Here is a 24,756-nt window from a genome sequence, read left to right on the forward strand (position 1 = left end):
CATTAAGAGAAAGGACTGCAAAAAGCAGAATGCCTGCAACATTCCAGATTAAACCAAAGTCTCAAGGTGCATGCATGGCTCAACAATATCATGAAACTGAGAAGAGAGCCAGCACACAATAAATGTCCTCAAGTGGTTAAGAATCCATGAATGAATTAATAAGAGTAAAATTAATACTTGTGATTTGACTGCGTAGTGCAGGGTTTCCCAATTAGTTTTCCCCAAGGGCCGAATTATGTCTAGGGTACGACAGTTTTCGTCGTTGTCGGGTGAAAATCTTGTATGTCCAAAACCGTTCGTTTTGAATTTATCATTTTAAAAATGATTTAAACTAGTGAAAACAGCCGATCTACAAGCACACAACGCCTGGCGGTGCAAGGCGTTGTGTGCTTGTAGATCTGCTGTTTTCACTACGGCCTTGTATGATTTGCGAAAGAACGTACAAATTTGGAGATACGAGATTTCCACCTGACAACGACGATATACTAGTGTTGTTGCTGCTACCACCATTATAACTGGGGTTGGTGTGGGCCAGACAGTAGCTCCCCGCGGGCCGCAATTGGCCTGCGGGTCGCCTATTGAGGAACCCTGGCGTAGTGCTTTGTACCTGAAGGAGGGCCAGGTCTGCGTCCTGGGCGAGCTGTTGTAAGTTCTTGACAGCCGAGCAGGTTTTGATGAGCCGTACCATGGCTGGAGAGCAGTCCAGAGGAAGTTGGCTGAGCAGGGCCTTCTCACTGTCAAGCAACAGCAGCGCATGATACGGCCTAGAGGGGACAGGGAATGAATCCATGATACGGCCTAGAGGGGACAGGGAATGAATCTGTGGCTTTCTCTTTTACAGTCAGTCATTAACAACCCATTTAGGCCTAGAATTATTGAATGCTTTAACCAGTGAAAAATAGCAGATATACAAGCTCACAGCGCGGCACCGAGTGCCGCGCTGCGAGCTTGTAGATCTGCTATTTTTTGAAAAAGTCATGAAAATGTGTGCAAATCTTTGAATATATGTATTTTCAAAGCGAACGTTTGTAACTCAAATTTTGCTTTTTGGGTGGTCCCTGGAACTAAATATTTTGAGATGGTGGTCCGTGGCCAAATACCTATCATTTTGGGGGTCCTTGACATGAAAAGGTTTGAGAACCACTGACATGGTAGTCTCTCAAGAACAGACTTAACTGAGCTCCAGTTGAAGTGAAAAGGACCTTTTCTTTGACAACGGCTAGCCAGATTGCTGACATATAGAAACTTAGGTTTTTCAAAAAATCTTAGAAGGATTCAAAAGACGCTTATAGAATCGGGTCAAAATTCTAATTTTCACGATTTTTCAAAAATAGCAGATCTACAAGCTCGCAGCGCGGCACTCGGTGCCGCGCTGTGAGCTTGTATATCTGCTATTTTTCAATAGCTAAAGCATTCAATAATTCTAGGCCTAAATGGGTTAAGTGGCACCAATATACATTTAAAAGATGTGCCTGCTTGAAGCCAGTTTGTGTATTGTAGATACACGTTTATCTGAACCCAACACCTGTCCATGTTGGAAAACAGACGATTCCATTTTGAGCTCATTCAACAAATTATAGAAGAACAGACTGAATATAAGCCAAACTTAACTGACATTGTGTGATTCTGTAGTCACAAAATTGCATTAATTTATAGTCCCTTCTATAGAATCAGCCAGGAATGGAAATGTTTGACATGTAATGTTGAAGGATAACATTAGGTGGCACCAAAGCCCACAGAGAAAAAAAAAATCCTCAGCGTGTAAAACCAGGCACTGCTAAGACTATTTGTTTCTCATCGTTTTGTATTCTTAAAAGGTAGTGTAAGTTATATTAATTGGTTGAAACAAAAGTGTTTTTGTTCAAAGTTAAAGCTCTACATTCTGATAGCAATCAAATAGAAAGGAAATGGATTTTCAGGTGGGTTGCCAATTTAAACCATCAGGAGAGAGTCAGTGTACCCATTTATCAGCTTCAACGTTAGTGTTTCCAGTTCCAATGTTGTCTGCTAACTTCTTTGTGTCATCACTTCCAATTTCACTTGTTTATCCTGTACTCTGTATGAGTTCACTCTCCTAATTGGATACAATTGGTATCCCAAAAAGAGGTAGAGAGACACAGGGAAACCCGTTACTGAACAAATACTCTATAGAAATGACTGCTATCAGAACATAGAAATCAGTAGCTCTCACTTTCAAGATTTTTCTAAAATGGTCAAAAGTAGCAGATGTACATGCGACACAAAGTGACATGCTGTGAGCTTGTAGATCTGCTATTTTTGAATAGCCAACGCAAAAAAATAAAATCACACAGGTGCTTTCCCAGTTGTAATGGGTTAATATGTTCAGCTAACCAAGTTTGAAATGGTCTGAAAACCACATCATTGCTACTGGCTGACAGTGAGTGGATGAAGAAGTTGAAGTGCTACACAACTTATTATAGGGCTGTCACGATTATGACATTTTACATGACGATTAATTGTCACTCAAATAATTGCGATTAACGATTTAATTGTGTTTTTGTTGTTGACAATTACATTTCTGTTTGGCTTTTAGGCTTTGAAGTTGCACAGATATGACACATAACCTAAACCTAAGAAATGACTGACATATTTGACAACCTTATACTTAAAAAAGAACCTGCTATTTCCACTATTTCTGACTTTTAATATATCAAATAAAATATAATAAATAATAAAAATGAAATATCTGAACATTTTTCAACATGGAAACGATTATGACGATTATGAAAAATAATCGCGATTATGTCAAATAATCGCGATTAGGCGATTATTATGCGATTATGTATTAATTGTGAAAGCCCTACATATGTACACCGCCAAACCTCACCTTATTGCCTTTAGACTGCGCTCTAACGCTTCGGGTGGGATATAGTTGGCTCCAATCCGATGGATCTTGTGAGGTAAACAGAAGCTCACCTCCAGCCAATTGTTAATGTGGATGCGGACCACACCTGTCGTACAGAGACTGAGAATGCACAAAGTTGGTTAGTTGTATGATAGGTAGGGATGGGACGATACGCGATAATATCGTTTATCGTGATAAAAAATCACTCACAATAATCGTATCGCAGAGATTTATTTTATCGTAATATTGTCCTCCGTCATGCACTGGGAAATATTTTTTGGCAAATGTTCCAACCCCAGGATAAAGGATTTTGATTATCGTGATTTCTTTTGTCACAATAATCGTGATATGACATTTTCATGTTGTCCCGTGGGAAATAAAGAGTACATGAGCATGATGGACAGAAGAGAAAATATGTTAAAACACCAACCTGTCATAAGCCTCCTTCAGGTCCCTGGCAAGCTTGCATTTTGGAAGAATTTGTCTGAACGGTGACTGAGGGCTTCCATCCGCTGTTGACATCACAGTATCATAAATTATACATACATTATACATACATACTACTCGAAAATATAGTCCCAACAATTCTAACACTGTTCCTATTTTAAGATCATACATTATGCATTACAATATGCAGCCTATTATATTACTGCATGCATACTGTAAAGCATTTTTGACTAGGAGGCTATGGGTGTAGTAATACCAGTAAGACTCCCTAATCGGGAGATAAGCGACCGTTGGTCGCTTATCTCCATAAATAGAGCAAAAATGTGTTTTTCCAAAATCTTCCTGATCCATGTTGTTGACATGAGTGTAGACATACTGTGTAGTGATTTTCGTGATTTTAGGGCAAAATCTGAATCGGCCTCATGGTGGCGCTAGAGGGCCATGTGAGAAATGAGGGGTGGGGTCTCCTCGCCGCCAAGGCGGACGAATAGGTACCGGCCCCGGCTCTCCCGGTCGCTCCTAGCCCGAGTTACGGCATTTTATGTGAGCTGCAGTGGCAGGGGGTCCTCCACTGGGGGCGCCACCACTTTTGCATCCGTTCTGGAGCACCAGGAGTGGGTGGTCCCCGGGAATGCCCCGTGAGCAGCCCCGTTGGGGTGGTCATTTGGTCATTTTTGCACATTTGGTAATTTTTTACACCTGGGGGTCCCCCAGGGACCTGGGGGTCCCCGAAACTCCGGGGGTCCTTGGAGGTTGTAGTTTGGCAGGCAAGGAGTGTGTGTGCAAAATCTGGCATGGATCGGGGCAACGGTTGCAGAGATATGAGCAGGGCAAAAGTGTGACGTGTGACGTGTGACAGAGGGAGTGACGGAGGGAGTGACGGAGGGAGTGACGGAGGGACAGCCGGTGGAGGTTTGGATAGTGTGCAAGTAACTGCGACCTACGGTCGCAAAAATATTAATTTGGCTTAAACCACACTGTGGCCGAGGTTTGGACTGTGTTTACCTTGCCAATATGTAACGAGATATCTTCAATAGTTCGCCACTGATTGAAAATTTACAATACAAAATATTGTCTCCATTGAGACACAAATATTGTCTCCATTGAGAAGTTACAAGTGAACACAAATTTTGCCAATGTATAATATTATAAAATCTAATGGAGCGGGCGGTTGGGTGTGGGATTTAACCCGCACAGGGCTCTACCATAATGTTTCATTGCCTGCATGCGGATGCATTCACACCAACAGTGAACCGTATGCTGTTGCGAATCGAAACCACAGTTTTTTGAGGATTTGCATTTGTTTGTTTGATCTGCAAAAGAATACGCATGCGTCCTCACACCAGCCCAAACAATGCACATTTTCCAACAATACACTACAGCATTCGTTTTAATCGCTTTAGAACATGCATGTGTGAATGCACCCTTAGATGACTGGGGTCCCCAGGGCTACAACCAAACCTCGAAAATAGCCAAACTACGAGCAAGTTAATACACAACTCAAACCTCTATCAACGTGTCATCGTGCTTTATGGTTATGGCTGATTTATCGGTACACTTTGTGGTATGACAACAAAAATGATTGTCTTTCATTCATCATTCAGGAGGAGGTGTACATCTGGATCGGTGGTTCTGAAAGTGGGCTCCTGGAGGGGATTCCAAATGGACTCTCACAGGTCTGTGGAAGGGATTCCAAATGGACACTCACAAGTCAACTGAGTTATGGGGCTCCTTGAAATAAACACTTTGAGATCTGGATATAGTGGACAGTGTGTGAGTGTGAGTGTGTGTGTGTGTGTGTGTGTGTGTGTGTGTGTGTGTGTGTGTGTGTGTGTGTGTGTGTGTGTGTGTGTGTGCGTGTCTCACTCTCAGTCATGGTGGTGATCTCATCCTGGACAGCCAGCATCAGCTTGGCCTCGCGGGTCAGGTACTGACAGCGTCTCTCCTCGTGCTGCAGGGCTATGGCGATGCGTCTGGACAGGTTGTGCATGCAGTTGATGACTGAAGGGTCAGCGTTGGCCTGTAGGGGGCGACCAAAGCATTGGAATATCATTCTGACAGCAACTTAAGGTAATGGTGCTGTCAGGTGGAAACAGGGGCGTCACAAGGGGGGGGAAAGTGGGATTGAGTTACTAGGGCCCAAGGTGGAGGGGCCTTAATTATATCAGTGATGTCATTACGTGCGCATCCCGCATCAAAAACTCATTCAAGTCACCCAGGGACTCATTCATGTCATGGTCCTGGGGTCCCGGGGATGCGCCTCCATTGGAGTCCATGTTAAAATAATTTACCGGGTCGCGGTAAAAGAAAAAACATTTTAAAATTCCACAGACACCACCATTGTTCATGGGTGAAAGCATCCTACTTTACCCTACGTTAACACAAATAAAATCCACATAGAAAGTCTTAAACAGGCGATAGAAACGTCAATGTTTTGATTCCACCGACGTCCGACGCCATTTTGCACGCCCAAATTCATTAGGGGCACATGTTTTAGTAGTTTTAGTAGTTCTAAGTTCAAACATTAGCCAAATTGTAAAATAAATATAAGAAATAGGCAAACATTTTGAAAATAGCCGATCTACAAGCTCACAGCGCTCGAAAACATTGTATTGAGGACTCATAAAACTTTTCTGGGACCCATTTGAATGACCACCTGTGGGTCCCAGGACCCATTACATTGAAAACCTAGTAACATCACTGTTATATTATATATTATTTATACTTTCGCTATTGAAAAATAGCAGATCTACAAGCTTGCAGCGCGGCACAGAAAATGGCACAGAATATGTATCTTTAAAGCGAACATTTGTAACTCAAATTTTGCTTCTGGTTGGGTCCCTGGAACTAAATATTTTGAGATCGGGGTCCGTGGCCAAATACATATCATTTTGGGGGTCCTTCACATGAAAAGGTTTGAGCACCACTGACATAGAAACATAGGTTTTTCCAAAAATTAACTTCAAGATTGTTCAAAGTGCTGTGCTGCGAGCTTGTAGATCTGCTATTTTTCAATAGTTAAAGCACAAAATAACGCAGTGAATCCTTGTACCCAGGGCCCAGAATTTGACACCCCTGGGTGGAAACCTTGTTATGTCCAAAACTGTTACTTTACAGGAAATGTACAAAAATAACCTGTGTTTCAATGGATTCAATAGATAGTTATTAGTCACAAGCTCCTCTTAATTCTTTTTATTGGTTTAATGTATATAAAGCTCACAGATACATTTAACACGTTTTTACATTCACTTTCACTATTTTCAGAAATAGCAAAACATAGTAGATCTATAAGCTCACACCACACACCGCAAAGCATTGTAGATCAGCAATGTTTGCTACACTAATTTATGAAGACATAAATTAAAAGTGAGATGTGAGGTTTCTACCCAACAGCGGCGATATGCTATTTGATTGTAAATAATGTATTTAATACCAAATAAAGATATTTGTGGCCGTTTGATTCAAGAAAATTCCTTTATGAATTATGAAAATGTTCACCGTTATAACATTTTAGTGGGAATATCTTACAATGTGTAACCTGGGGGCTATGTAAATATGAATCACTTGAATATAGTTTATGAATAACAATTCAGCTTTAGATTAAAGTAAACTGACCAATGTTTTTAGAATATCTACTACTATATAAAACAGACATCATGCATTTATTTGTCTTGACAATCATCGCTCTAAATTCCTTCCTATGTTCGTTCATTATGAACAATGAAAGTAGCCTTGTATGTATTGTACATTGTACATGTACAGTATGCCATTTCGATCAACCCTCACAAAATGTTGGATTACAGTGTGTAATGTTTAGTGATACTGTTGATGAGGATCGAACTAAACTAAACTACAATATCAATAACTAAACAACATTTGTATGTGGCACAAATGTTGCACAAAGTAGACAGCATCACGTCAAAGTAAAGGTTGTTGGGCAAGATATCAGTTATAGACCATGACAGTGCACTTTTCACATGGTGGGGATGGTGACTCAGCACGCGGTGAGACTGCGTCACCCAGTTGAAGCTGGGCAGGGATGGGCAGTGCCATGCCTCTCTTAACTCTCAAAGATATAGGCCAAAGAAATACCACTCCCTCTGACAGACACGTGAGACCTCACATAACCCCATCTCCCACCCAAACTCAGCTGACTTATCTCATGGAATCGGGTCATCATAAAATAGGTATTATTTATGGTCATTGGCAAGAGAGAGACTTTATATACCAAATACAGTACAGCAGTGGTTCCCAAACGTATTGGCTCGAGACCCAAAAGAGACATTTTGTTGTCTCCAGGGACCCAAATGTAGAAAGATTTGTTATGAATTATTCACCAAACAACTATTTTACAGTTGAAAATAGCCAATCTACAAGCTCACAATGCGCCACGATCTTCGTTGAAAATTTGATACATTTACTCGCAACTCAAAATTGGGTCCCGGCCCATTGTTTGGGAAACACTAGAGCAGTGGTTCTCAAACTTGTCCCCAAATTATTTTGTGGGGTGCCCAGATGTTTAGCTTAATGTTTTTTTTATTTTTTTATCACTCATTGGTAAACAAACCAACACACAGTGTAAGTGTATCCTTAGTATCATTTCACTGTGACAATTTAAGGACTTTCAAGACGGTTTTAATAAGTAAGCAAGAGGCGAACATTGTGAAAATAGCCGATCTACATGCTCACAACGCCTCGCGTTCTGCTATTTTCACAATATTTATCTGTGGAACCGAGTCACATTAAATGTAATGCCTACAATTCCTCACGATGCGAGGCGATGTGTGCTTGTAGATCAGCGGTTTTCACTAGTTTTGTGCGACAGTCTTGTATGATGAAGCGGGGCTTTGCCAAAAGACATACACATTTGAAACTTGGAGATACTGTACGAGGTTTCTGCCTCACAGTGACGATATTCTAGTGATTATGTTGCGAGGAAAATGTTGAGATAATAGCCATTTTGGTTAGAACTGACTGAAAATAACTTTGTACTTCAAGTTTAAAATGATACTAAATATTTGTTCAAGTGTCCAAATAAATTCCAAATATTATCAAATGATTTTGTGGCACCCCTGGACTGCCGTCGCGGCACCCCAGGGTGCCCCGTCACCCACTTTGAAAACCCCTGAGTTAGAGAACCCCTGCACTAGAGTAATCTTAGGAGCACTAAGGTGCTTCTGTTAGGATTCTAGAGACAATATGTCCTAAAGTGAAATATAAATGTTGTTCCATACCCTCAGTGCAAACACCACGCTAAACAAGATCATGGTGGGCATCTCCCTCTTAGGTGAAGGATCTGTTTTAGAAACCTGCATAGAAATAAAAACAAAATGAGATGACACTACTGGTGTCAAAATACCAATCCACAGATTCACATACAGTAGGAAACTTGCAATCCTTCATTTTGTTTTAAATAGAATTACATTTCCTTTTTGATACCTTCAATAGCTGGTGTATTTAGTCATTACACGTAAGTTGTGTAGCCAGCTTGAGGCTTTCTGTATTTTTGGTCACTGTACTGGTGTCTGGATACAACACGGCAGAAATGCCAATGGAGGTTCACCCAGCCAATGATCTATTTCAGTGGTTCTCAACCTGTGGGTCCCCAAATTATTTTGGAGGGTCCCCAGATGATGATTTGTGCAACAATGTGTTCTCACTCAACAGTAAACAAACATAAAGTTTAAGTGTATCTAAGGTATCTGCACATTTCTAAAGTAACAATTTAAGGACTTTTTAATACCTCTAAAATGACAAATTAAACCTTGGCCAACTGTCTAATATTAGAGGCAGAAATTGTGAAAATAGCCGATCTACATGCTGAGCATGTAGATCGGCAATTTTCACAAAAGAACTGTGTTATACAAAATGTAATGCCTCAACTCTTAGTGCTTGTCAGGGTGGGGGGGTCCCCAGTTAATATATGATTATTTTGGGGGTCGCAGCCTAAAAAAGGTTGAGAACCACTGATCTATTTGACTGTACATTCAGCTGGTATTGTGTTTGTTTACCTGAGTGATGTGGGGATGCTGCAGCAGGGTTGGATGACCCACAAAACGCACATTGTCGATCTTCAGCTCAAACTTCTTCCCACACATGTCAGACTTGGTGGCCAGGATGGTGGCGAGGATGATGTCCGAGAACCTGCAGGAGGGAGGAAAACATTCTTTAAACAAAGCCCCGGGAAATATAAAAACTGGTGCGCGGCAAGAGAAGGTGGAGGATAGAAAAAAAGGGACAAGTGAGAAAATTCAACTTAGCTCTTAGTCAGGGAATATTATCAGAACACCTGTCAAAGCTGGGAATAAATGCCTTACCAAACGATTTCTTCGCCAATGTGGAGAATTTTTGACAGCTAGGGTAACTTTCAGTCTCATTCACCTACTATACACAATACTATAAAGGAAAAAACGACTCCCAAAAAGCTCAAGGAATGTTTTACGTGCAAAACAAATGCTTACAATGGATTCAGAATCATTAATAACACCTAGTTAGACCCCTCACATCCCACTTAAAGCAGATTTTTTTAACCTCTTAAGCCCCAGGGGGGTCCAGGGGAAAAATCCGCCTAAAATGTATGCCCAAATTGGAACATTTGTGGACACAAAACTACAATGATTGTGGCTAATCTTGTCCCACCAAATGTCAGCTAACCCCTGAAAATTCACAAATGCAGTGTAAAACATCACATTTCTCTTACCAGATTGTCCTGCTGTGATCATTTAGCTAGGAAAAGAGGATTGAAAAAGACCTCCGCCTATGGAAAATTTGCCTTCTGAATAGTGAATGAGCCTCAAGATCTCTTTGAAAACATATATATTGAATAGAGAAATTGTTCACCAAGGTGTCATCAATTGATAGACAAAATTGTATGACTATATTCCAAACTATGTAAACTCTACAGATGTTTTAGTGAGAGTAGTGCTGTAATATTAGTAATGTTAAAGTATAGGGTGAAAAATTATAAAAACTAGTAACAATAAGTAGTAATAATACTGTAATATGAGTAATGTATGGATGAAAAGTACAATGGTAGCTGATTACTATGCTGTAGGACCACTGTAACAATAACCAACAGTGAAATTGTAGTTTGATTTGGTCTCTATTGATTTATTTACATTTATTGACAGCTGTTCAGAGGTCAACACCTTTTGCCCCCGCCGGCGGGGGCAATGGGGTTCGTCTTTTTTGTATAGTAAGTGAATGAGACCCAAAGTTACCCTAGCTGTCAAAGATTTTCCTAGGGATTTTGAATTTCAAACTTTGTTAGATATGTTACTAGACACCTTTACGAACACATTGGTGAAGAAATCGTTTGGTAAGGAATTCATTCCCAGCTTTTATTAATATCCCCTGACTAGCTGTTTGATTCTTTTTTTTGTTTTAAACGTTCCCATCTATGAGAGGAAAGGTGGAGTTAATCAGATTGATCCGCCCCGGAATTTGACCGACCGATCAATTTCAAATAAACTTGTATGACTATTTGAGAGGTGAAAAAGATGAACAGGCCCCATTGCAGAAGAAGTGAAGTCTCTGTAAAAGGGAATGTGACAGACTCATGCTGGTTTACTGAAGTAGCTCATGCTGCAAGCCAGATCAAAGGGAATTACAAAAATCAAGATGTTAACCTCCAAAGAAACGCAAACGCGTAGACTTACCCCGCCAAGCACGTTTCCCTTTTGACAAAAAGTGGTAATTAGCAGCTCTTTTTCAATTTGCATTAGGGTTGTATTTGGTTTAGTAACTTGAATTCTACAAACTACCACTACTAAGGAAGTAAAAAAATAACAATTAATGCTTGAATTACAACTTTCAACCCTTGAATTGTCAACAAACAAAGCAGGAAACAAGGCAGAATTGTACAGACTATACCCAAACCACTGATTTATTTTTTGGATCTGCGTCTGGTCATTTACTAGCATTCTGAGATTGAGGTTGGGGTTCACATAGGACACAAAACAGGAAAGAGGAGGGTAAATAAAAAAAGGAAGGGGGTGATCTAAACATAGGAAAGGTGGTTTAGAATGATTTGGTCTTACCCTGCTACCAACTGTTCGTCAGTTAGTGGAGTTTGTTCTCTGAAATGGGAATTGGGCCATAAAAAGAAGAAAAAAAGCAAACAAAAGGGAAAATGCAACACACAGTTGGACTAAATGCATAAACAGACATCAAAAGAACAAAACAAACAAGCATTATGCTATTGTCCGAGTCATGTGACAATGCTGGTCTGCGGACTGAACATGCGTTTTAAAGTGAATTACCAATGTGCCTAAGTCTTTAAAAACGTAATTAAATTCTAGCCTGAGCCACACTGTGGTGAACATTGTTTAGTTATTAGGCCTGCTGGCCTACTGGTCCAGGCGCATACCACATAGGGCATTGATGCCTGAAGGCCTCGCCAGCCCAGTTTGATTCCCGATCCAGATGACCTTTGCCGCATGTCACTCCCCATCTCTCCCCCCATTTCCTGTCAGTCTACTGTCCTATCGAATAAAGGCCTAAAAAAAAAAAAACTCATCTTTAAAGGGACACTTCACACTTATTTAAATCCCAATCCCATTTAAAGATATGTAGTGTGGCGAAAGACATTTCTGCATTTTGCGTAGAAATACACAGAATACATAAGTAAACTTGTTTTGCCACACTCTATAGCCTTGCCCTTGACATTTTTTGGTTGCATTCCTAATTTGATGACCAGAGGAGACTCAATTAAATCTCATACTGATACCCGTCATCAAAGTATTGCTTTAGGAATGTGACAAAAACTAAAACATCTCCATGAACTCAAGCCGTCATGGGGTGTGCAATTGATAGAAATTAAGTAATTTTGTGTGTAATTATTTTAAGCTGTAGAATGTAATTTAAATGCACACAACATCCCACCCGCTCATACTGCAAGTTTGTGTCCAAAGCAAGTGTGTCAAGACTCAAGACTACTGCTGCACGATTCTTGCTCAAATGTGAATCTCTATTTTCCTCCACAAGAATTGAGATCACAAATCTCACACGATTCACATTTTTTGAGAGCGTAAAATGAAACCAAATGGACCCATTGGCGATGCATTTTCGATCAATCGCTCAGCACTATTCAAGACTAACCTGAGATGCCAGCTTTTTTTTATTGTGTCACTGAATGTAATGTTTAATTCAACCCAACGTTTCAACTGTAGCAGTCTTCCTCAGGGTTTAGGACTGAATGTAATGTTAACAATAATACAGAAAATAATCAGAATATTTACTGTTCTTAAATATATAACCTGTGCTTAAATCCAAGGCATGAAAGCAGAATGATCATAGAAGTTATCTGTAAAAATGTAAAACTAAAGCTATGTTGGACAAGTGTTGGAACAAAAGTAAAAAAAAATACACCCCAAGATAATTATGCTTGTTGTCAGTGGTGTAATGCTGAAAGCACTCTCCTCTGAAACCATGTGTACCTCAGTCACTTCACAAATAACTTTGTCAGGATTCGCTAATGCATGTCGATAAAGGCAACCTAATGCTATCTCTTGGGATTTACACAAACCATGTCACATTCTGTACATACAGTTACAGTATGTGCTTTAACCTCTGCAGTTGCCAGGATAAACTATCCACAAATCATGAAGAAAATTGAAGATGACATCAAAAGATGGGATGCCCTGCCAGCGTCAATCCTAGCATGCATATTGCATACTCTCTTAAAAAGCTTGTTTTTCACATGTTAAAAATTTAAATAAATCAAAGCAATGTTAAGATATTTGTTGTACATCAATTTTTTAGTGACGTAGGAATTAGATTTGTCCCACTTCTTACAATGGCACACTTACACAACTACTAACTACTTATCATGGACTTTCCATGAACAAAATGTACTCATTTAATGACATCGGTTATATTCAATGTGCCAGGCTGCCGCTTGACAAGTTTCTTATTTTGACGCTGGATGGCGCTGTTCGCTAGCTTATGGGTCACCAATTAATTCCAGGGTAACCGGAAGGTCACCTGACACATTGATGATGTAACCCTAACAAAAACAGCTTTCCCCTTTTAGGAAAAAGAAAAATAGCCATAATGAATGTATGGGTAAAGAGGCTGGGCGCAAGTTCGACGCGGAAGCGTCCATCTATGGAGTGGATCGTCGCGGGTGGACAGGGATTATTTTCCAACGCCAGGACACCCGTGCACCTCTTTAGTGTACCTTAAGTTGTGACAAGACCTTGGCCTCCGAAATGAAGAGCAGAATACGATTGTTTGGAACTTAAAGGACGACTTCACCCATTTTCATCATATAATTGGTCCTCACTAATGCTTATGATAAAATGATACCATTTTGTTCTACTAGGTATGTGTCTCATACAGTAGGAGGGCTGTGGACACTTCAGAGACCCGCCTACCAGTGACCTCATCGTTAGGCAAATTCTATTCTTTTCAAATAAGGTTTCGCATTTTTGATTTACGTTTTTATTAACGTGAGAGCAATGTCTTCCATTATAGCACACTAACTTCCCATAAATAGAAAGCCTGCTGTTATTAGCTTGGATTCCACATTGACAATGTCACTGAAAAGCGTGTCGCCAGCCCTCCTCTGAGACATAGACCGAAAAGACAAAAATGGTACCATATTATAATGATCATTAGTGGGGACCATTTGGAGATAGTTTGAAAATCGGTGAAGTCGTCCTTTAAGTGGCCACATGGGCAAGGTCTAAAAGAGATAAATAAATGCACTCTAAGGAAGCCATAAAAACTAGGAAGACCATTGTGCATCGACCAGTGAGATGGACCCGTCTGGTGCTGAGAGATGCACACAGATGCAATATCAGGTCAGTTATCCAAATTACATGAGGATGCTGCAAGATCATTTGAAAGATGAGTTTTATGAGAAAAACAGTAGTCAAATATATGATACACAAAGGTCAAAGATTTTTTGCGGATACGATGTGGGATTAGGTGTACACCTGCCATATTCCACTCCAGATAGACACTGTCCAAGCTTCTTTTCAATATCATCTCAGAGTTAAAAAGGAAAATATCCTTTTTCATTAATAGGGTGAAGGACATATCTCAATTCATTATACAGAACTGGTGTGTCAACCAATTCTTAAGCCCTTGGCCAACAGTATATACTGACTGTATATATTCTTCATCGAAGGGTGAACAGCAAATCAAGTTTGCAACACGTGTGTAGATCTGCAACTTATGCTATTTGTTTTAACTTGTTGATTATTTGTTTATATCTTTTTATTTGTTAAATGTTTAAATAACTTTAAAACGTGTGAAAAAGGAATGTATGTTCAGTACTTCTGTCGTTTGCAAGATTAGCTCCAGACACAGAGACAGACGGACAGACAGCTAGACACCCAGTTAGGAGCAGTTAGGACTAACTGTCTTGCTCAGCCTCAGGGACACTTATACAAAAGACTGGGGACGATATGAAAATTTCATATCACGATTATTGTGACCAAATAAATCGTGATTTACGATATTATCGCGATAATCAAAATATCCCCAACACCCATTATCCTGGGGCGGAACATTAGCCAAAAAATAGCAGATCTACAAGCTCACAACGCGTGTTGTGAGCTTGTAGATCGGCTATTTTTTGGCAGAGAGATTTGGTGGAGAGTGAAAAAAGACTCAAGTACGTATATAATAAATATGTTTTACCAATAGAGGGTTTAAATTGTACCAGATATGCAGCTCCGCAAACAAAAGGTGAATTGATCCCAGTGCATGACGGAGGACGATATCACGATAAATTAAATCTCCACGATACGATTATTGTGAGTGTTTTTTATCAGGATATACGATAATATCGCTTATCGTCCCATCCCTACATAAGACATGGGGGTCGGGGGGGGGGGGACCGGGGACCTTCTGTTTCTCCAGGTGGTCTCTCTACCCAAACTCGATGGGAATGATCAATTGACAAATAGCTGACTGACATGGCTTGAAAAGGTCAATGGCCAAGGTCACAGTCCAGGTCAAAATCTAGAACAGATGGGTGGATTTTCATGACACTCTGTGCGAATTAGCACCAAGTGTGCCCTTTTTAACACTTTGACCCTTCTGGGTCAAGGCCACATCAATGTTACGGTGAAAACGACTTACTCCGCCAAATCTCAGGAATGGAGAGATGTAAACCAGAGGGTGGTGCACTAGCAAATTCTGCCCGAACCCGACCGACTCGACATTTTCGGGCAGGGTAGGGCCTGAAATGTATGCTAATTAGTCGGGCCAGGCCAAGCCTAGGGCTCAATGAAAACAGAAAAAAATATAATAATATTTTATTGCTTTTACTCTGTGAAAGAGTTCTCAACCCGACACTACCCGACCCGATGTTTTCGGGCCGGGTAGGGCCTAAAATATATGCTAATTAGTAATTATTAGTCGGGCCAGATAAGGCCCATTTAGGGCCAGGCCTAGATTTCCAGGCCCTAGAGGAATTACTGCCACACCCACATCAGGAATGACACCTCCATGATGGAATACTTTGGAATCTCTGCGCTGATGGTGGTACAATATAATATATTATGTTAGAAAAGTAGAACTCAGAGCAAACACTGCGATGGGCAGTCATTGGTCGAGTGCTTCAGTTTTCCTCAAGTATTCCCATCAACATGATGACACATTCTGATGCTTGCAAATAAAGTATAACTGTGAATAGGTTAACTATATTGGCAGGAAGCATCTCTCAAGGCTGACAAAATGTATTGTTAATTCTAATGTGTGTTTTTTATTTACAGAAAATGATAAACCAATTATCTCAAACATTCACAACAAAGGTAATTCTATCAGTCCACCAGTTGAAATGGTCACCACACACAAGCAATTTACAGATGACAGTAATGTGATGAGAGTCTAACAGTACCTTGAATCACCATCCTGGTCCTCAAGAACATCTCCTGTTGTGTTCAATGCATAAGGACTTCGTTGTTTTGCTTGGAGACAAAAAGAGACAAATAAATACAACTTTTCAGAGATGTTAGTTGAGATCATCAAGTCAGTTAGTAGAAATACTACTTTTTGAGGGAGCTTTGACTCAACCAAACTCCACCAAAGCTGGGAATTAACCATTTAAATATACTACGATATTACCTAGTTGATCTTTGAAGATCTGTTATTTTCGCAGAATGTTCACCCCCGAATAGGGATGCTAGGGTCCATGTGGTTAAGTCAAAAAGTATACTATAAATTTCTAGCTTTTACATAGTGGTATTCTGTCCTGTAGTGGGGTAAATGGTAAATGGTAAATGGTGCATTTATATAGCGCTTTTAATCCAAAGCGCTTTACATAGATTGTGCATTACATTCACCCAGGTATTCTGTCCTGTAGTGGGGTAAATGGTAAATGGTAAATGGTGCATTTATATAGCGCTTTTAATCCAAAGCGCTTTACATAGATTGTGCATTACATTCACCCATTCACACACACATTCATACACCGGTGGCGGAGGAAGCCATGCAAGGCACCAACCTACTCACCGGAGGCAATTAGGGGTTCAGAGTCTTGCCCAAGGACCCTTCGACATTAACTCAGGGGGAGCCCGGATTCGAACTGGGAACCCTTCGGGATTTATACCCTTCGTGCTCTAATACCAGTTTCTCTACCCCTGAGCTATGCCGCCCCCGTGGGGGAGATTATTATACTTCAAAAAATAGAGTAGAAACGCACTGATGTGACAAGACCTACTGTAGGCCCCATGTCAGTTTAAAGTGTTAAGAATCAAGATAACTTCTGTCACAAGTTACGCGGGAGGTTTGGTTTTGCGTTTGGTGGTGAAACAGGATAGAATGAAAATAACAATGAAATGAAAACAAACAATACTGTATGTAACTGTGCGTAGACTAGGCCAGTAACCATTATTTCATAATTGCCTGACTGCAATTATCTTGAACTAATTGCAATGTTTTTGCATAATCAATCAAATATTTTCCAGCTACTGTACATAAAATGAATTAGCATTTCATTTTCCAGTGTTGCCAGATTTACAACGGCTAATTGAAAATAGCAGATCTCCAAGCTCACAGCAACACATTGTGAGGTTGTGGATCTGTTTGTAAAATAAACACAAATGTTGTATTGGGGGGGGGGGGGGGGGGGGGGGGGGGTATTAATCTGGGGGGTCCTTGACATGAAGAAATTTGGGAACCACCTAAACCACCGGAGGAGGGGCTGGGGCAGCAAGAATGTGACCACACGCGAGCACATGTGTGTGGGAAGGAGGGTATAATATATATAATATATATGTAGATGCCATCCAAAGAAATCCAGAACACACCAATGCAATGATGGTATGTGCAATGTTTTTTATGCAGCTCATACTTGGCAATGCAGTGATTTGTGGGTGTATGCTGCAGTGCACACCAGTGTTCCAAAATGGTTTTGTTTAGTTTCAAGTTCTTTTTTTATTTGAGCAAAATCAGCAAATGACATGTGACAATTGAATTCACAAGATACAACAGTATACAAACATGTAATAACTGCATCAGCGAGTGCTCTTTTTTTGTACACAAAAAAATGGTTTTGGAGCGTGACCTTTGGACGGTCAGGTGTGGGTGGGTGTAAGAAGCTGTAAGCAACTTAGATGCTATAATGCTCTCTGCATCTAAGTTGCAATACCGACCCATGACAGCCCATTGACGAAACCGAAAGGCCCCATCTGATCGTATCAAACGACTTTAAACTCTCCAATATTGCACCTGTGCTATGGATAGCTTGGATTATCCTCTTCCTCTATGTCTCCGTCAAGTCCTTGTTAAATAAACAAATATGCAGGAAGCAGCAGGGCGTTCAGTAATTAAAGACGAGTGCTTCCAAACTCCAACACATAGAAGAATAATCACCTGCACAGGATTTATTGACAGAAAGCAGCTCATGATAACATAAGTGACAAATAGTGCGACGATTCGTAAGGATCAAAGCGAGTTCAGGGGGCGGTCCCAAGGGAGCGCGCGCGCGGAGGGGGGTGGGTCACTAGGTCCTGCCCCCCCCCCTTACCCATAGTTCTTAGGGAAGTCAGATGGTGGGACTCAGTCTTGTTGCATAGCACTGCTGCTGCTACCACGCTGCTACTACACGCTGTTTCTCTGCTCATTCCACTACCGTGTTAGCTGTCGATGAGGTTGGTTGAAGTGCTAGTGTTAGGTTGTGTGTTACTCACCATGTTCAGCATGTCCGCGGCGGCTTCAGACGAGGAGGGAGAAGTCTTCGACGAAGCGGAAGTAGAGGAGGCGATCCCGGATACCGGTGTTCCGGCGGCTCAGCTGGGGACGGTCGTTCCCCCCACCCCCCGCAGGAGTACCAGGCTGAACCCGCAGACCCCGCAGATAAAAATAGCCGACTGGCCAGTGAACAAAATACTGGAGGTGTTGTATGCAAAGGGGCTGTCTGCCCCCGCCGGGCTTGACCATGAAGGCTTGTTTCAGTTCCTGGTAGAGGCCGAACGAGCAGCTCAGGTTGAGCCACAGACATCCGGAACACCCAAAGCCAAAGCCCGGGGAAAAAGAGCGGCGAAAGTCAACAATACCGGCCCAGCAAAAAAGAAAAAGCCCGCAGAGGGCAATCCGTCCAACGAAGGGGCGCCCGACAACGGCACCCCCGCAGGCACCGTGGATCCCACGGTCCTGTTAGCGCTGACGGATATCAAGAACGCCTTGTCCGGGATGAGCCAGCGCCTCGACTCGCTCGAGGCAGGAAACGAGACGGGCCCAAAGACCGGAGTCATGGGAGCAGCCATGCATTTGCCCTCCGACATGCACAACCTGCCACGGAAGAATCTGGGAACGGCCGTTCCCGCTCCAGCCACAGGATCCGCTTTCCTGTCCCCAGCCGCCGCCATCCCCGACGCGCTGCGCAGCCAGATCCTATCAGGTAAAGTGCCGCTTCTCTTTGCTTGCTGGTTAGTAGGGTTAGCTGTTTCTAAAAATGCGATGCTTGCCTCGACAGGTCAGGACGTAAATCTGGTGAAGATTCTGCTCTGCGCGGCAGAGTCCTCAGCGGACCGCTTTGTGGATTGCGGGGACTTTTCAGTGATCCTTAAAGATAGCGACCCCAGGCTCTCCAGAATCTTGACCCTAGCAGAGTTCATTGTAGCATTCGGTGTCTACAGAGACACTCTGTGCGAGATATACCCAGAGCGCAGAGCTGAGCTCGATGCGTATTTGTCCATAATTGCCGATATGGCGTATACTTACGGGGGAGGGCTGTTCTATGAATATCACAAAAGTTTCTCATCCAAATCTGCAATGCATATCCAGCGCTTTAATCAGCGGATCGACTGGTCCGTCCAGGATCTAAGCTTGATAAGCCGCCATTTCTCAGCCCATCCCCCTTTGTCCTGCTCGCTGTGCAGCTCGTTCAGCCACAGAACCGAGCTGTGCCCCAAGGCTCTAGCCCACGAGGCACCGACCAAGTCCACCCCAAGCGGCCAGCAGCAGGCGAGGGGCCTCGGGCTTCAGGCTCCAGCCTTTACGAGACAGGTGCCGTACGATCCCAATCGTAAAGTTCCCATATGCATTCAATTTAATGAGAACGTATGTACCTTTCCACATTGTAAATACATGCATATTTGCAGTTGGTGCGCGGACAACCATCCCCGGTCGGTCTGTCCCAGGAGGTCTCGCCCAACGCCCAAGAGTGGGAAATAATAAAAGAGAATCACCCATCAACTCCCGTGGATGTCCCGGCTCTTACTGCTGCTCTTTCTGAACACCCAAACAGATGCTGGGTTAAATATTTGATTGTGGGGCTAATGCGGGGTTTTTTAGCAGGGCTATGCTGGCTACCAAAAACATCATTTGTGTGTCCAAACCTCAGGTCTGCGCTGGCAGAGCCCGAAGTAGTTGACGAGCTCCTAGGGAAGGAAGTTAAGAAAGGTCACTTAATCGGTCCGTTTGCTAGGTCTCCCTTTAGCCTGTTCAGAGTCAGCCCGATATATTCGGGGAAAAAGCGCCTCATATTTGACCTGTCCGCGCCCCATAACAGCCCCACTCCTAGCATTAATAGCTTGATTCCGCTAGCGCCGTTTTCTCTCTTTTACGCATCAATAGATAACGCTATTCAAATGATCAAAAGTGCGGGGCCGGGGGCCTGGCTGGCAAAAGCGGACATAGTGGATGCATTTAAAGTGATGCCTCTCCACCCCTCGCAGTGGCACCTGTTCGGCATTCAATGGCGCTCTAAATTCTATTTTGCGGTTAAACTGACCTTCGGGTGCCGCAGCAGCCCGAGGATTTTTGACACTCTGTCAGAAGCGTTGTGCTGGGTCCTGTATAACGCGTACAAACTCCCTTTCGTTTTGCACCTGTTAGACGATTTCCTCACTATTGATTACGCGTCGGCGCCTCCGGCAAGGTGCATTTCCATTGTACGTCATGTTTTCAATTCTCTAGGCGTACCATTATCCGAAGAGAAAACAGTGGGGCCGGCGACTCGCATCGAATTTTTGGGCATTATGCTTGATAGCGTGCGCATGCAGGCGGCCCTACCAGCAGAAAAATTGGTGCGCATTAGGGGACTCGTAAAGTCTTTTTTAGACAAAACACAGGCAGCAAAAAGGGAATTATTGTCTCTTTTAGGCCATTTAAATTTCGCTATGCGCATCATTCCCCAGGGCCGCTCCTTCGTTTCCCGGCTTATCGACCTGTCAAAATCAAAAAAGGAGATGACAGACATGATAGAGTTAGACGAGGGGAGCCGCTCTGATCTTAAATTCTGGGCGCTCTTCCTAGAGCAGTGGAACGGTATTTCGTTTTTTTTACAATTCAGAGATAGAATCACCAGAGTCCATGCAATTCTTCACGGACGCAGCCTTGTCCGTGGGGTTCGGGGGTTATTGCAACGGGGAGTGGTTTGCCAGCAGGTGGCCAAAGGAATTTAATGACTTACCTTCTGTATGTAAATCTACTGCTTTGTATGAGATTTATCCGATAGTAGCGGCAGCATCTCTCTGGGGAGGCGAGTGGGCTCGCAAACGGATATGCGTCCTGTGTGATAATGAAGCAACGGTGCAGGTCATTAACAAGGGCCGCTCGTCGATTGCTATGATTAATAAATTTGTAAGACGCCTTACCTGGCTATGCCTCCAGGGTAATTTCATTATTCAGGCAGTCTTTATTCCGGGGAAAGAAAACAGCATTGCTGATGCGCTGTCCCGCTTTAAATTCCAGGAGTTCCGCACGCTGTGCCCAGGAGCGGCGGAGCTCGGCTGGCAAGTTCCAGCTTTCTCGGAGCTGGTGCTGGATTAGGCCAGGAAAGGCCTCTGGCCTACCTCATGGATGCTGCCGCGAAGTACATGAGGAAAGGGCTGGCGCCCAGTACAATTAAATCATATGATTCTGCATGGTGGCTCTTTCGTTCTTTTTGTGCCAGGTTCACATGTCCCCCCCTCCCACTTAATATTCCCCTGATCTGCGCATTTATTGTACACTCGTATGAGTCTAGGAAATTACAGCCCCCTTCTATCAAGGCGCTCATTTCGGGCGTGCAATTCCACCTGCGCTGCCTCGAACCTACCGTCCCAAGCATTTTAAGTAACCCGGCCATCCAGCTCCTGCTCAGCGGTCTCAAAAAAGATCAAGCACAAGGCAATGACCGCAGATTACCCATTACTATCACGGTGCTGCACGGGATGGTGGGGAAGTTAAGGGGAGGCATGTATTCTCAGTATGATAATCTCTTGCTAGAAGCAGTGCTTCTAATGGCTTTCTATGCTTTTCTTAGGTGCGGGGAATACACAGCAAACTCGCTGGCTTTTGATCCAACTAGGGATCTCTGTTTTTCTGATCTATCTATGCAGCCCACGCATTATACCATTCTGCTAAAGCATTCAAAAAATGATAAATTTAGTGAAGGCACCCCCGTCGTGGTAGCAAGAACTAACACTGTGTTTTGTCCTTTCACCTCCATGCTCAAATACCTGGCGGTCCGCCCGATGTCTTCGCTGAATGAGCCCCTGTTTCGCACGGACGGCGGACGCCCAATGACGCGCGCCTGGTTCAGCACCAAACTGAGAGAGATTTGCCAAAGCTGCGGCCTCTCACCGTTACTCCACACTCCACACTCCCTAAGGATTGGAGCGGCTACTACGGCAGCGCTGTTGGTGCCCTCGGCTACCCTTAAATCGCTGGGCAGATGGTCATCGGCGGCCTACGTGCGCTACATCAGATTCTGCAAACCTGAAATCCTGCACGCACAGAGACTGATGAGCAATCACGGGGCCCAGCTGGAGTAATCAAGACGGCAATCGAACAGACTCTCTCCGATCAGCTGTGATGTCGCGGCGTCATCGATAGGGCGTGGGCTGTTATCTATATAGGATTGGCATTATTGATAGGTGTGTTCGTCATGTTTATGCATCGCTGCGAGTTATAAATTCTATCATGCAAAAGCTAGGTGGTTGCTGGGGTGTTAGTTAGGTAGGATGTGAAGCTGTATGACGCTGTAGTTATATGAATTAAAGGTTTCATCGCTGCTTTTGGTTCTGCTGTCTATATATATATACGTCCATGTTGCTGCTCCCGCTTTTCTCTAGGGTGTTTTAGTATGGCTTCAGTCAGATTGCAGTATATCGTTATAGTCAGCAGTACCACCTTCCTCACCGTTGGTTCGGTCTGCAGCTGCTAACATTCTTAATTATTAAATTGCTTTAGCAGTACTTATAGCGTTTTGGCAAGCTGCCAATATCATTGCTTAGTATTTTGCCTTAGTAATATTCGCTCTGCCAGATGCTAATATGCTTAATTATTATTTTTGCGTTAGCAGGAAAGGCAGTTCATAGTTTGCCCCGCAGTAATGATAACTTAAATCGCTAGAGTCACAGCAGAGCTGCCTTCCTCGCAGTTGGCTAGCACTGGCATGGGATTCTGAGATTTTGGCGTGCTTTGGGGGTTTGTAGTTTTGGGGGGTATCGGGCCAGGGCTCGCTGTAATTAGATTATGCCCTCGATGCTCATGGTAACATGAGGATCGTGGGTTCAGCGAGCCATGGCCCGAGGCAGAACCCCATGCCAAACCATGCTAACTTAGGCTATAGATTCTATGCTGTCTTATAGTAGAGCTAAGGTAGGCTGCCAATACTATGCGCTTAGATATAGGCTTAGATTCTATGCTGTCTCTATAGTAGGGTGCTCAATATGCCATGTTGTGTGATGCTTGCTTTCTGCTTCATTCTGGTCAATAAAGTATATCTTAACCCAAGTGATCGTCTCCTGAAATAGTGCGACGATTCGTAAGGATCAAAGCGAGTTCAGGGGGCGGTCCCAAGGGAGCGCGCGCGCGGAGGGGGGTGGGTCACTAGGTCCTGCCCCCCCCCCTTACCCATAGTTCTTAGGGAAGTCAGATGGTGGGACTCAGTCTTGTTGCATAGCACTGCCCCGCCACCACCCCAGCGCCACCTTCAGGTTCTGCCTTAGATCCCCCTCGGGGGGTATCGGGCCAGGGCTCGCTGTAATTAGATTATGCCCTCGATGCTCATGGTAACATGAGGATCGTGGGTTCAGCGAGCCATGGCCCGAGGCAGAACCCCATGCCAAACCATGCTAACTTAGGCTATAGATTCTATGCTGTCTTATAGTAGAGCTAAGGTAGGCTGCCAATACTATGCGCTTAGATATAGGCTTAGATTCTATGCTGTCTCTATAGTAGGGTGCTCAATATGCCATGTTGTGTGATGCTTGCTTTCTGCTTCATTCTGGTCAATAAAGTATATCTTAACCCAAGTGATCGTCTCCTGAACCATGGATTTTTATGAAACAAAAGCTTTACAGAGACAAAGAAGAGCATAACCCCAAGCTATCCGTAATAGGTGCAATATTGGAGATTTTACAGTCGATTCACAAAGTGTTTTTCAATCTTTTTCATAACAAGGTACATTATTGGGCATTTGAGCCACGGACCACCATTTGATGAGATTTAGCCTCTCAGACACAAAACTTTGAATATTTTGTTATCATTTGATAAGATTTTGTCCACAATTCCATGTATTGATGTTGGACTTGGTACCATAGAGATGAGATGACAGCCATACGTTGATCAAAATAACAATTATTTTACATTCTTTAACTGTGTAGTCTTCTTGTAAATTAAGTAATCCAGATGTTTAACAATAATTTAACTCTTGAGAGCGTAAAATGCTTTTGCATTTTTTTTAAAATAGCTCTATACAGCCTAAGGGTCCATTTGGTTACAACTCTCCATCATTTTGCTGGGGACCACCTGGAACCCCCTCAAAGACGGTCGGACCACTGGTTGAAAACCCCTGGTTTAATACAATCGGATAGGACTTTTGCTAAATGGCTGCCAAGGGTTGGTATTGCAACTCTGTAGATCAGTGGTTCTCAAAGTGGATTCCATGGACTCTGTGGGTTGATTTTAGGTTGTCTAAATTGACCCATACAAGTCTGTAACTCTGACAGTTGTACACTGTCAGAGTTAAGGGGAGACTTTCACATTTGAAAATT

General features: G+C 42.9%; 1 protein-coding gene across 2 annotated transcripts in view; it reads right to left on the reverse strand.

The window, feature by feature from the left end:
• The window catches only part of nprl3 (NPR3-like, GATOR1 complex subunit), a 33,137-nt gene that overhangs the window by 7,993 nt on the left and 388 nt on the right, over window positions 1–24,756 (reverse strand). The window contains exons 2-9 of one of the 2 annotated variants that reach the window (XM_080723993.1): window positions 16,167–16,236; window positions 11,353–11,391; window positions 9,325–9,457; window positions 8,548–8,622; window positions 5,180–5,333; window positions 3,297–3,378; window positions 2,849–2,986; window positions 608–764 (exon numbers count right to left, since the gene is read on the reverse strand). In XM_080723993.1, coding sequence (XP_080580119.1) covers window positions 608–764; window positions 2,849–2,986; window positions 3,297–3,378; window positions 5,180–5,333; window positions 8,548–8,622; window positions 9,325–9,457; window positions 11,353–11,391; window positions 16,167–16,236 — 848 coding nt within the window. The remainder of the gene's footprint in view (window positions 1–607; window positions 765–2,848; window positions 2,987–3,296; window positions 3,379–5,179; window positions 5,334–8,547; window positions 8,623–9,324; window positions 9,458–11,352; window positions 11,392–16,166; window positions 16,237–24,756) is intronic. The other variant, XM_080723994.1, reaches the window with a different exon arrangement.

Source organism: Nannobrachium achirus, assembly GCF_963921795.1.
Source record: "Nannobrachium achirus genome assembly, chromosome: 4".
NCBI classification, from domain to species: domain Eukaryota; kingdom Metazoa; phylum Chordata; class Actinopteri; order Myctophiformes; family Myctophidae; genus Nannobrachium; species Nannobrachium achirus.